General features: G+C 31.3%; 1 protein-coding gene across 4 annotated transcripts in view; it reads right to left on the bottom strand.

Annotated features, from left to right (window-relative positions):
- Positions 1 to 374: 374 nt before the first annotated feature.
- The window catches only part of Triqk (triple QxxK/R motif containing), a 71058-nt gene continuing 57699 nt past the window's right edge, over positions 375 to 13733 (bottom strand). For all 4 annotated transcript variants that reach the window (XM_013012378.1, XM_013012379.1, XM_013012381.1 and 1 more), the window contains 2 exons: positions 9136 to 9221; positions 375 to 3449 (listed from right to left, as the gene is read on the bottom strand). In XM_013012378.1, coding sequence (XP_012867832.1) covers positions 3336 to 3449; positions 9136 to 9221 — 200 coding nt within the window. In that variant the 3' untranslated portion in view covers positions 375 to 3335. The remainder of the gene's footprint in view (positions 3450 to 9135; positions 9222 to 13733) is intronic.

Below are 13733 nucleotides of genomic sequence, written 5' to 3'. Positions count from 1 at the left end.
GAAATAAATTTAATTCCTACAAGATTTTTTCACGAAGCTGATCTACAGTACAATTCAATCTGTTGAACTATCCTTGACTATATACTTTTAAAACATGGAAAATTGAGTATCATATAAATACTACAATAAAATTTAGCTTTGTTTTTATTTGGGGTGAAAACAGGTGCTGAATTTAATTCAATCACTGAGTATGACTTTTTAATAAACATGAATACTTGATTTTTTAGAAAAGACCAAAGTTTCAATTTAATTCTAACCATGATGTTGTCTTAATCTTCATAAGTAGGATGGAACTTTATATCCCCAAATATTCAATGATCATAAATGCCACAGGCTAAGATTTGATCAATACAGATTGTTCAGATTTTATTAAATTAAAACAGATTTGATCATGTACTATATACAAAATTTTGTACCCAGATTGTAAAAAGACTAGAAGACTTTAATTTTAACATACATTTAAATTTATGTACAAATGACTACACTACTGGAATGACAAAAATGACTGAGGATTTTACATATTACATAGGATTTTACAATTGTTAGTAAGGCTAAGAGCATTTCTGTTGTCTTTATGAAAAGTCGAAAAGAGAAACTGTAGATATATTTTACAACAACTAACCCTATGTTTCTAATAAAGCCAATTTTTAAAGAAGAAATAGGACAGGAGATTATTTTTTGCAATATCTCTTCTTAAATGAAAATAAATGTATGCATTATTTTCCCTAGTTGAGACCTACATGCAAACTAAAAACCAGCAACCTTTCATACCTCACATATTCCAAAGGTTATTTTTTAGGTCTCCTACATTAGTTGAAATATTCTGCAGAGTACAGTAATATATTTGAACATTCTGAAAAGTCATTAAATATATGTTTTATTTATTCTTCTGAATTACTCTAAGCAGTAAATTATTACATGGGAACTAGCCAGGTCTAAATTTTGTGTCTGATGCCAGTCTGATATTTATTCCAAACACCACTCATTATTTAAAAGTATAGTCCCCTGAAATAGCAAGAAGATATCACCTTTCTCTTCAAACCATATAAATCAGTCTTTCAATCTGGATTGCTCTTCAAGGGATTGGCTGCTTCCCAGCTAACGTGAGTTGGTGAAATTTGCATTTCATGAAAACAGTATTGTGTAAATATATGTTATCCCTCTTTACCTGCTATTTACAGAAATCGAATCTTTTAAGCCTTTGGGACTTGTGATTCTCTGGGTAATCATAAATCAATCAGCTATATGAATGGAATCTAGATGCCAATAAATTAGGCAATGAAACGTGCCTATAATTATGCTACATTTAGACTAATATTTATTGCTATAGGAAGCAATATTTTCCCCAAAAGAACACCCCATGAGTATGGCAGAATCGTTTAGTTTTTCTCACAATGATGAATTTTCAAACATTTCTAAGAGTATAATGATCTATTTTAAATACCATGAATTCTGCTAATTTGGATATGTAACTAATAAGTAACTATTACATCCTTTCATTTAAATTATTACTGAAAACCAGAAATAACCTTTATTTAATGTGACTCTTTAACACCATATGGGATGGAAATAAGTAAATGAAAGTTGTTCACGTACATGTGATAAGAGTAGAGGAAAGCAGTATTTCTTGACATGTGGCATGTCACTCAGGAAAGTAAAAGGCCCATCATATCCAAAATGCCAGCTTGGATATTCCCTTGCCTCCCACTTCACGAACAGACATACCACATGGCATAAAATGCTGCAACCTTTCCTAAAAATGCCACTTGGATTGGTCCACTGTGGCGAGTGTGTACGAAGTCTTGTTCTGTGTCTCCAGTTTGTGAATTCAAGAGGAAGAATCTAGCAAATAACACTGGCTAAATTTTGCCCGCAGATGTTTGGCGTAAATAATCTGTGAGGATATTGGAATCCTTGGCTGTTTCTGCACTGAGGAAATAAATGATGCTGCTTTAAAAAATTCTACAGAATGTACACTACACTGTGACACATTCAACTTCTTTGCATAAGTACCAAAGAATATCTTGCCTTTTAGAAGCTGCACTTACAAAGCTATGATATGCTTCTAGGGTATTTATCAAAGCTTTTGACTCTTGGAAAGTACAGAAACAATTCTAATACTGAATTTATTATTTTGTACAATATATGCACAATATTAAACATTTTGTGCATAGATTTCAAATCTATTTTTCTATGCATTCTTATACGATGTAGTAGCTAGTAACTCTGTTGTAGGTAGATCTTTTCCAATTTTCTGAGCTTTATGTGTTCATGTTTTTGAAAATGTATTAAAATGTTGATTGCCAATAAAATATTGCATAGACTAGTCATTATGCTCCAACAAATACAAAATATATCAAAATATATAAACAGAAAAGTACATGTGAGAGTAATATGAGTTTTATATTTTCTTCTACTGTTTATTTTTCACTAAAGTGTTCTAATTAACTCTCAAGAGACAAAATATAATCACACGAAACAACTTCACATTGTTCACATTCAGAAGACAGCCAAGAAAATGATTCTGAGGAGGTAAGACTTCTGCTAATTGTAGGGTGTGAAAAAGACTGCACAATTAAATGACAGATTGCTACATCTCTCCTTAACAAGAGGGGCAAACTGATATTGCAGACAGCCAGAACAACATAATTAAAATAGAATTCCAAGCTTATATTAATAGAGTAATAAGTTAATTAAAACCAAGATCAACTGAACTTTCTATTTACATCAGTTTGGGTAGCCCAAGAGGCAAGGAACTCTAATACACTACTCTTTGAGCCTCTATCATCCAGGTGCCGTTTCTGACAGAGCACATGTGCACAGAACAGTTGGCAAGGAAGGATTAAAAATTACTGAAGTTGTATGTACAGATAGTCTCTCTAATGACATAAAATATGTCTGGAAAGAAACTGGGGCTTCTTGGTAAAAAAACCATATTCAGGACTTACTCCTTCTTAGCCTTGGAATGTGATTCGAATACTGTTTACCTGCAAGAATCATAGAAGAGTAAATTTACTCATTTCTGACTGGTGGAGTTATAAATGTACGCTAGGTAGGGTGTTTGAAAAGTTTAGGATCTATTATCAATTTCATCTAAATGTGCCATGTATAATATGTCTGTCCAAGTAGAAATATTTCTAAAAGTATCCAGCAGTATATTGTGTTGATAGGTAAGTTCATTTCTTAATGTCTTACATGACTGTTTAAAAAGATATTTCTGCAAACTGAAAGTCTCAGAAGAAAGCAGTCATTACAGTCAAGAGCCAATTCTTCAGAATGTCCTGGTCCAAAGATTCTTTCATAAAGTTATTTTCCTTTAATGTATTAATGCTCAGCTAATCTTCATCTCTGTGCACTTCTGGGTCAACATCTGTGGACAGTCTGAGATAAAAGAAAGCATAGAAAGCCAGTAGGAGGGCCAGGATAGCTGCAAGTACAAGTCCAACTTCCTAGAGGAGGGAAAAAAGTAGACTTGAGAAAAGACTTTTTTTTATCTGTTTCACCAGATAAAATCACCATGTTACTGCCCAATGTACAATGAATAATTTGAAACAAATAGTCATATTCATCTTATTTATACATTTTTGCCAATAAGTAACTTATTTTGCACATGATAAAACCCATTGTAAAACAAGTACATAGTCCTTCTTATTATTACTTTTAAGTTAAATTTTCCCAGAACTAAAATTCAAATTTATTGATTTAATATTATTTTCATGATTTGGATATCAAAAGGTTAAATATAAGCAACATAGATTGTACTTACAAAGTGTATGTGTTCTCTACTTGAGTTATGTCTAACTTTATTTGCTGCTTCAAAAATACATTTGTAATTAGCAATAGAATTTGCATATGGATTTTAACAGCTATGATTCCATTTCGATTAGTAACAAATGACTATAATCACTGGCTTCACAGATTATGTCTCTGTTTACACACTTATAAAATATTATTTTGTTCAAACTTTAAATTTTAAAGCCTAAGTTCTATATTTTATATACTGATGAACAAAACTGAGGACTGGTTTCATGAAGCATCACACAACATATTATCTTCAAAAAGTGTGTGAGCATATTGTTATTTCCCTTCCCCTTGACCTATTGTAACAATGAGATGTACAAGATGCTATGTAGAAAGCGAACTTTACAACTTACGGGAGGCGGGGGAGGTGAGCTGGGAGGGAAGGGATGGTAGGGGAAAAGGAAAGGAGGAGGTAACAATGCTCGGAAGGAAATGGACTCATTACCTTACTCATGTAACTGTAACCTCTCTGTACACTATTTTTACAATTAAAAAAAAACATAAAAAAGTGTGTGAGGACCATAAATAGTCTTGATACTAACATTCCATTTGGCCAGAGAGAAATGAAGAATGGAGAGTGCCAGTCTGGCATCCTACAGGGCCTGGTATTCTCTTCTGATGTTCACTGTGTATCACACCCTTACCTGGTATTGTTTTATGGGGGTAGTAAATCATTTATATTCACAAATATGTAAAATAAATTTTATACCAACATATAATAAAAACAACATTTGCTACCTGCTAAACTTTAAAAACATTCAAAATAAACTTGATTCATAATCAATATGCAATTTTACCTGAATGCTACTACTACAAATCTTGTATTCAGATGTTTAGCTTCATAATTAAATATACCCAGATATCAAAACTATGAAAATAAATATTAAACATGTGCAGCTGAAAAACTCAGTATCAACAATTTTTGAATGACCTGATATTTAAAATGTAATATATCAACATAATGTCAAATAAAAGTGAATTTTTCTTCGTTACAGTTGGAACACTTTGGCGTCTCAAAAGGGCATGGCACTACCAGACAGGTTTCATTTATTTTCTTAGATCCACAGCTGTGCTCCCAGACCCATCTGGCTACACAGCTACTAATTTCAAGAGGATGTAATAAACAAGTGACACACAACTGTAAACTCCATCTGTTCTGTAGAGTGGACAACAAAACTGATCAACTCCATGCTATTCACCTAGCTTACTGTAAAAATAAAGTTGTTATTCTAGATTTAAAGCCATGGTTCACATCAACTTAATTCACTGGTTTACTTGTTTTTATTGTCCTTAAGACAATGTGTACACTTTCATAATATCCAAAGGTATGAAATAGAACTCTAAAGGTAGGAAATGGAGAGTATTTACAAAATTCAACTTATTAATGATTTAATTAAATGATGTCTGGTTAATATATGAAACAAGGATGACATTTACTGGGAAGGTATAGCATCCCATAATTTTCTTCAACATATCTCCATTCATTGAGGAAATGAACATTATAAAGGCAGAATGTTTGAAAATTTCAAGCAAGGGTACAACTTGAAAAAACAAACAGAATCACAAACATAAACATTTTCTCTTTCCCATGGCTATTTTCAGTTTTAAACCTAAAATAACAGCACAGAACAAATATAACATTTCAAGCTCATCATCTGAAGAGATTGTGGGCAGGATCTGGTTGGCATTTTGCTTACATACTAAAACTGAATATTTTTTAAATCTTTTTTTCTCTTGTTAAAGTTATACCTTTAGGGTACAGTTTAAAAAAGAAACTAATAAATGTAGATTCATTTTCTTCTAAATGATACCAACACAGGCATTGCATTGTAAAAAAATTAGTGATACTATAATTCATCTAATTGAATGTCAATTAAATAGAAAGCAAACTTGATGTGGAAATATATTTTAGGTGGTACTCATTGCATTACTGTGTGACAAATTGTGACATTTTATTTTTGCAAGACAAAAAATAAAAGTAGCTTCTCACTTATAAATCAATTCTAGATTTTAACATTATTCAGATCTTATGCCCAAATCATGAACTGTTCTCTCTAACCATGTTCCATTTCTGAACATAGATTTACAAAAAAAGCACTAGAAGACTTTAGGGGCAAAGGCTCTATTGTATAGTTCTTCACATTTCTAGCCTACAGTTTCTCTTCTCAGTCCGCATAATGTTGATTGAATAAGGAAATTAATTCTGGAAGTGATCTCTTGTACATTTTTCCAGGACAATCACATCTTACTCATCTTTCTTCCCATAGGTTCTATAATATTGTAATGCAGTGATTCCTAAATGAGTAATGGCTCAAGTAATATCTTATGGTCTTCATAGAAATTATGCTAAAACAAGGCAAAGATTTTCAATATTAACATCCATCATGATCACAGAAAATATGAGAACATTCTATAATATATAATACAGCTGCAAAAGAAGAACTTGAAGTATAGGAAGGCCACTGACAAACATCCAAGGGAAAACTTCCATGAACTAGAACTGTTGAATGCCTACACATACTTTCTTTATTATAACAATTGATAAATGACTTCAATGTGTTAAGTTCACTGTTTAATATTTTTACTGCAGTGTCTATCTTATGACCATTCTAGAAAGGTGGCAGATTAGACTTAACTAAGCATGGTCACAGTGAGGGTCAAAAGGGATGTGGTCCTAGGGCTTTTGTCACATGCTCACATTGTTGCCATTGGTGTCAATTTGCCCTTTCATACACTTTTCCAGATTTTCCATAGATTTAAACTACTTGAAGAGCAGTACTACAACTCATTTAAAGGAATAAGTAATAAAATGGTAAAATAACACAATGTTATGGTCATTCTGTATCAACTAGATAAGACTCAAACATGTTTGATGTTCATTACACCTTAGTTGCTTCTGTGACATTATCAGTATGGATAAAATCACTCACTAGGGAAATTAAAAAGCATTAAATGGCAATTGCTGAAAGAAACTTCGTTATTTAAAATACTATGCCAAAATGACAAGGCAATCAAAGTTTGACAGGGCAAACTAATTAGTATGCCAGATTTAAAATGTAAAATATCTTCATGGTTCTGACTCTAAAAAGTTTCCTATCATCTTAATGTGCTCATCACATGAATTTTCAGGCTAAGTAAACATTACTTAAAGTCTCATTCAGATTGCTTTGGGAAGAGTGAGGGAGCCATGAGGGACAGTGGCACGGAGTGGATCTGATCAAGGTTCATTGTATGCATATACAGACATGACAAAAGAAACCCCCAGCACAACTAAGTCATACTAATGAAAAATGTGAAAAAGCCTTTGTTTTCCACAGGCTTGCTAAGTCAAACGATATCCAAATACACTAAGAGAGAGCAACGTTCCTATCACAAGTTAAAAACACTTCTGTACATACTTAATAGACTCTAAGACAAAATTTCTCATAAAAAAATTCATTAAAACAGGCGTTAGCTAATTGTATTTCAAGGGGACACAGTTATGAAATAAGGGGTGTATGTGTAAAAATGGGATAAATGTATATCAATGGCTCCATTGTTTTTGAAATCTTTACTTTTAAAGTTTTTGGGCTTTGGACTCAGGGCATGGGCACTGCCACTGAGCATTTTCTGCCCAAAGCCTAATTTTGTACCACTTGAGCCACAGCTCCACTTCTACCTTTTTTTTTTTTTTTTTTGGCCGGTCGGAGCTTGAACTCTGGGCCTGGGCGCTGCCCCTGTGCTCTTTAGCTCAAGGCCAGCACTCTACCGCTTGAGCTACATCGCCACTTCCGGTTTGCGAGTGTTTTATTGGAGATAAGAGTCTCACGGTCTTTCCCGCCTGGGCTGGCTTTGAACCGCGATCCTCAGATCTCAGCCTCCTGAGTAGCTAGGATTACAGGTGTGAGCCACCGGCGCCCGGCTTTCTAGCTTCTTTTGATGGTTAATTGGAGATAGTAGTATCAGGGACTTTTCATCCTGCCCAGGCTGTATTTAAATTATATTCCTCATATCTCAGCCTCCTGAGTAACTAGGATTACAGGCGTGAGCCACCAGGGTCTGGCTCTGTTCCTCAAATCTTAATATGGAACTGCTCATTTAAGTATGCCAAAGAGAATTTTATACCAACATTCCTCTAAAAACCAAACCACAAACTCCACCACATTATAATAGATGAAATTAAGTTATACATTGTGTTAAGAGGGCAAGAATCAAAATGTTCAAATCAAGAGGCCATTCTCAAGCCACTAAATGCACTATAAAAAGTAAGCATTGCTTTTATAAAATTTAGGTCATTGAAATATCTTTTAAAGATGAATTAAATTTGATATGAAAATAGAAAAAAATAAAGATTAATCTGGCCTGAAACAAAAAGATTATTTTTCTCATTAAAAACTGACACAGAACAATAACTGAAGAGGTTGTGTTGTGAAAACATATCACATCACACAGCAATGCTTGATCAAAATGGGCAATCAGCAGCTAAAAGAAGGCAATGTTTTGTGATCATAATAGCAAATTCTGGAAGAAAACCAAATATATCATCTGGCAGTTCAACAGCTGTTACAGCTTGGTAGTAATACCTTGGCATTTGCTATAAGCTGTAACTTAGAAAAATTGATTTTTCGTCTGCCAAATAAAACCCAAAATCTCCTATTAACAGTTTAAAATTTAAATAAAATATATGTAGTAGTCAGTTTATGTTATATATTTGACAACAGGGCTGTCAAACTAATTTTTCTACTTAGTTCATTTCAATTCTAAAAACTTGGCAAAAGAAATAACCTGAGTAATAATGTAAATGTAATTTTACTAAACTTTATTGTGCTAGCACACTGAATTACTGTCTGCTAAGAGCATTCTCAGTTGCATTTATCCTTTAAGCAGCTCAACACCAGATTTCTAAATGGACAAGTTTGGGAATGCCACAAGAATTTCATCACAGAGAATACTAGTGATAATGAGACAAGGAGTAAAATTACAAGCATGAATAAGTATACATTACTACAAGTATAATTTAAACAACTATGAAAATAACGTTTATTGAAAATTAAAAAATTTTTTTACTAAGGCCACATCACATACATCATTGAAATGCTTGAATATATTCATTAGCTGGAAAAGAATTAAAACTTTAAGAACAACTGGTTTTCTTAGGTAACACTGTGTTATTTTTAGACCTTGAAAAATCTATTAGAAGGAACTTTTCCATTGAATAAATTATTTTAAACAATTTTGAATTCTGCTTAGATTCTGAAACATTATAAAGCATTTAGAACATTCATGCAAACCCGTTTAATATAATGAAATAGCATACACATTATCGTATTACAAAGTTATTAAATCGAAATCTACCTTTATGCCTATTGCTGTTTTCTTTGCTTCTGCTTTTAATTTGGTTGCTCGTAAAATAGGTTTGGTTTTTTTATAATCCTGTTTACCTAGAAAGAAATAGTTTCAAACAATGAGTAATGCTTAAATATAATTCAAGTTGAACAGTCATCTATGAAATGTCAAAGAATGTTTAAACAGAGTAAAACAGGGACAGAAAGTTGCAAAGTGAGTTCCCAGTTGTGATTACCATAAACCTGTCATCTAAAAGTTGACTCCTCACTTACTGTTTCAGCAAGAAGACTTGACAAACGTCTTTGATTTGATGTGCAATGAATGTCAAAACAAGATAATAACTTTTTTAAAGACTAAGAAATTTAAGGAGAGTTAAATCTTTTGGAAGCAATTAGAAATAAAAGCATAAATAAATGAATACATGTGCAAATTTATTAATAGGTAATACTAATTGTACCATAACCATTAAATGGTAATATATCAATAATTGTGAACTTATTTTTATTGTAAATACAGTGTATATTCAAATTTGAGAAACACTCCCTAAGACACTTGTGAAGAAATTCATTAGAAAAATACAAATTAAACTTCTATTTCTACTTAACAGAGGATCTAAAAAACTTACTAAATAAAAGATGACAAGATAATTTCTGAAGATTTCAGATTATTATTTTGTCTTCTTGCTTCCACTTTACTCCCCTTCCTTTCAAAGATCAGTTCCTCTCCAAAATTCAACTTACCTTTACATTGCCTTCTCTAAATAATATGGTTCATAAATTTAATTTCCACATCTTCCCCACACTGAAATATATAGCAAAACCGTTTATGTAAAGTGCACATAAAAATTTAATGTGAAATTAAAATTATTTCTTTTTTATTCGATTGTGGGACTTGAACTCAGGCCCTGAGCATTGTCTCTGAGCTCTTTTGCTCAAGGCTAGTGCCCTACCACCTTAAGCCACAGCCCCACTTCTGGTTTTCTTGTGTTAATTGAAGACTAGAGTCTCACAGTCTTCCTTGCCTGTGCTGGCTTAGAACTGTGATCCTTAGATCTCAACCTCCTGAGTAACTAGCATTATAGGTATGAGCCACCAGTGCCTGGCTAAATTTAGTTCTTTAGCATCTGCTAAAGACTCAAAAGTATCATTAAATTTTTACCTAAATTTTCAAAATTAGAAATGGCAGAAAAGTAAATCAAGTGTACTGGATTAATGTAGGAATGATATAGTTGTATTCATTAAACACATAAAACTGGCTAGAAAGTTATAAATTATTAATTTTTACAGGAAGAAATATCTGTTCAGAAGTATTATTATATAGCAGTCTATCTGAATCTAAGGACAGTTCAATAAATATTACTTTTGGTGGGGTTGAATGACCCTGAAATGAACCTTTTATGAATGCATATCAAATTACCTAAATTTAAATCATAGAATAAGTAATATATATAAAATATGACTCAGATTCATTTTAAATTAGCAACATTTAATTTTTCAGAAAAAGCCTTGACAAGCATTCATTCCAATTTCCTATCTCAACAGTCAATATTATTCATGTCACTATTCCTACTGATTTATAAACAGTTCAGAATAGTGAAAATTGATGACATATCAAATGCTTTTACTCAGGGTTACAAAGCAATTTTCCAATGAAAATCTAAAAAGAAATTTAAAGTTTATAATAGGAACTGCAAAAAAGTCCTTGTTTGCTGCATATGTTTGATTATAATATCTGGGTACAATGGAGAAAAGTAAACAAATAAAGAATTATTTTAAACATGATGTCCTTCATACAATTATTCAACATTTTGCCACAAAGCAGACTGAAATACATTTCAGTGACTATATTTTCATGGTAAATTGAAAGCTTATCATTCTACATAAGAACCATATAACCCTTGGCTAATTAAATAATATATTCTATTTCAGTTCAGCTCCTTTATCCTCTTAAAGAATAATATTTATAGATTTATATTAAAATGAAAAATTGGAATTAAAATTAAAATTATTATATACTTAGTACTTTCCCAAAACAGTGAATCTGTAATTAATTTAACGTTCTCCTTGCTGACTATGATATCCAACAGTATATATTACAAGCTCTGCGTTTAAGTCTACTAAGTGAAAACATTTACAGGGGCATCTATTAAATTCAGTACAACTGAAACTAGACCTTTCATTGTGCCCAGAGAAGTTTTCAACATTTGAATTTTTATTACCTCAAGACAGATACCTATGCTTATATGATTGGAAAACTTTCAACTATAGAAATCCCTATGTAGTTTAGGTAACAAATGCTTTCCTCTTCATGTACATATTCCTGGTCAACTGATTTATGCTTTCTTCCTCCAGAAAAGTTCTGTAATATTCTTTAATTTTTTCTCATGTACAGGAATTTACTTTGTTCTTCTTCTATACAGTTCTATGAAATTAAATGCATTCATCAATTTATGTAACTGTCACCATATTATATATATAAGATATAGAAAAATGTCATTACCTTTCAAAATAACCAGATAGCCACCACTTCCTGCATTAATAACTCCAGCAACAATCAATTAACTGTCCATTTATATAGGTTTGACTTTTTAACAATGAGGCATTGAAGTGATAATATCTTCTTTGTTTTACCATTAAGTATTTTCAATTTACTGAAGTTGTATGTTTCAACAATTTATTCTTCTTTAGTGCTGAGTAATATTGAATTATAAAACTGAATCAGTTTTTCTATTGATTCATTTTCCTAAGTGTATTTTGGTTATTTTCTGTACAAATTTTTGTGTGAGCATAAGTTTTCCTTTATCTAGGGGTGGAACTAGTGAGTCAGGTAAATAAATATATGTTCAATTCTTTGAAAAACTGCTTGCAAACATTATTTCCAATATATATTTTCACCATTTTTCATTCTCACTGGCAATATTAACACTACTGCTGCTTTAATTTTATCTAAATTATTTAAATGTCTTGGGATATTTGTTATTCATTATAATATCTTTTAGTCCATTTCATTTCTGTAAGGTCATTCCTAGTGTAATTCTGAGTTTCTCATCTTATTAAGTTAATTAAAGGTTTTACAATAGTTTTGATCTTTCTTATAAAAAGCTCCTGGTGGTAGATTTATTTTTCTATTTCTTTCTACTCTGAAATGATTTCCTTCTTTCTGTTTAGCTTGTCTTTAAGTTTGAGCTTCATTTTCTAGCAGATCTTCACAGAAAGTTACATTACTGATTTAAAATTTTTATTCTTTTGAATACTGTCTTTACCAGGTATGAATTTCTGGGTTATATGACTATCTTCTCACTGTATCTTCTATGACATAGTATCAATTATTTTCACTTGATACAGGTAGCTACCTTATATTTTAATCTCAGTTATTTATAACAACATTAATTAATGAACATATTTTAAATTTGGTTTGTATATAAATTTGTTTAGTTAGCACTTTCTAATTTCAGTCTATCATTTTAGAGAATATAAACTGTTTTCAATTCTTCTAAATTTATTGAGGCTTGCTTTACAGATAAATACATAGTCCATCCTAATGGATACTATTGTTTTGGCTTCCAGAAGAATTGATCTATCATTATAAAATGTCTTGCATCTCAATTAACTTATCATAGTTTATTTGATAGTTTATATTCATATAGTCACACTGGTTCTTTTGGATACTGTTTTGTTAGTAGCTCTTTCCTTATTTTTCATTCTGCAAAGTATTTGAGGACTTGAATTTTACAAATAAGCAGCTGAATAAAATAACAAAAACATTGAAAGATATGAAATAGGGTTTCAAAAATATAAAAACTCCTGAAAACAATCAATTAGGATTTCTTGAAGAAACAAATTCAATAATTCAAATAAAATTGCAGTTGAAAACCAAGCCTGAATAAACCAATGGAAGATAGAATATCAGAACTTGAAGATAGAGTTAAAAATATTAGAATAATGAGATGAAGAGAAAGAAAAATGTAAAAGTACAAAAGAAACTTGCAAAACCCATTACACCATTAAAAGACTAAAAAGGAATTCTGAATGTAGAAAACATATAAATTAAAGGAATATGGGCAATATTCAATGAAATAATACCAGAAAAAATATAAATCTTGAGAAAATATGGTCACTAAGGTATAGATGGGACCAGAATAGAATAATTCCAAGTTTTATTATAAACATTAAATACAGTATACAAAACAAGGAAGGAATATTGAAAGTTGAAAGAGAGAAGTGTCAAGTCATCTACATAGGTTAACCCATCAGAAAAACAGTATCTTTTTTTTTTCAACAAAACCTCTAAAAGCAAGGAGGGGATGGAATTATACATTTCAAGCCCTGAAAGGAAATTACTAACCTTGATACCTGTTTCCAGTAACTTTATCTTTTTAATTGAAGAAGAAAAATAACCTTGAAAGCTAAACACAAAAACTAAAGAAACTTATGTACACTAAAGTCAACCCTAAAGATAATACTTACAAGAATGTGAAAGTAGAAAAGATGATCAACACAACCATGAATACATGGAAAAGAATCAAAGAATCAATATCACTACACTGGTAGATATGAAAATGTAAATAAGAAAAGATCAAATATTTTTAAAGCAAAAAATAACAAATT

Source organism: Dipodomys ordii, unplaced genomic scaffold (assembly GCF_000151885.1).
Source record: "Dipodomys ordii isolate 6190 unplaced genomic scaffold, Dord_2.0 Scaffold17, whole genome shotgun sequence".
Taxonomy (NCBI): Eukaryota; Metazoa; Chordata; class Mammalia; order Rodentia; family Heteromyidae; genus Dipodomys; species Dipodomys ordii.
This window is presented reverse-complemented; position numbering and strand designations above follow the sequence as displayed.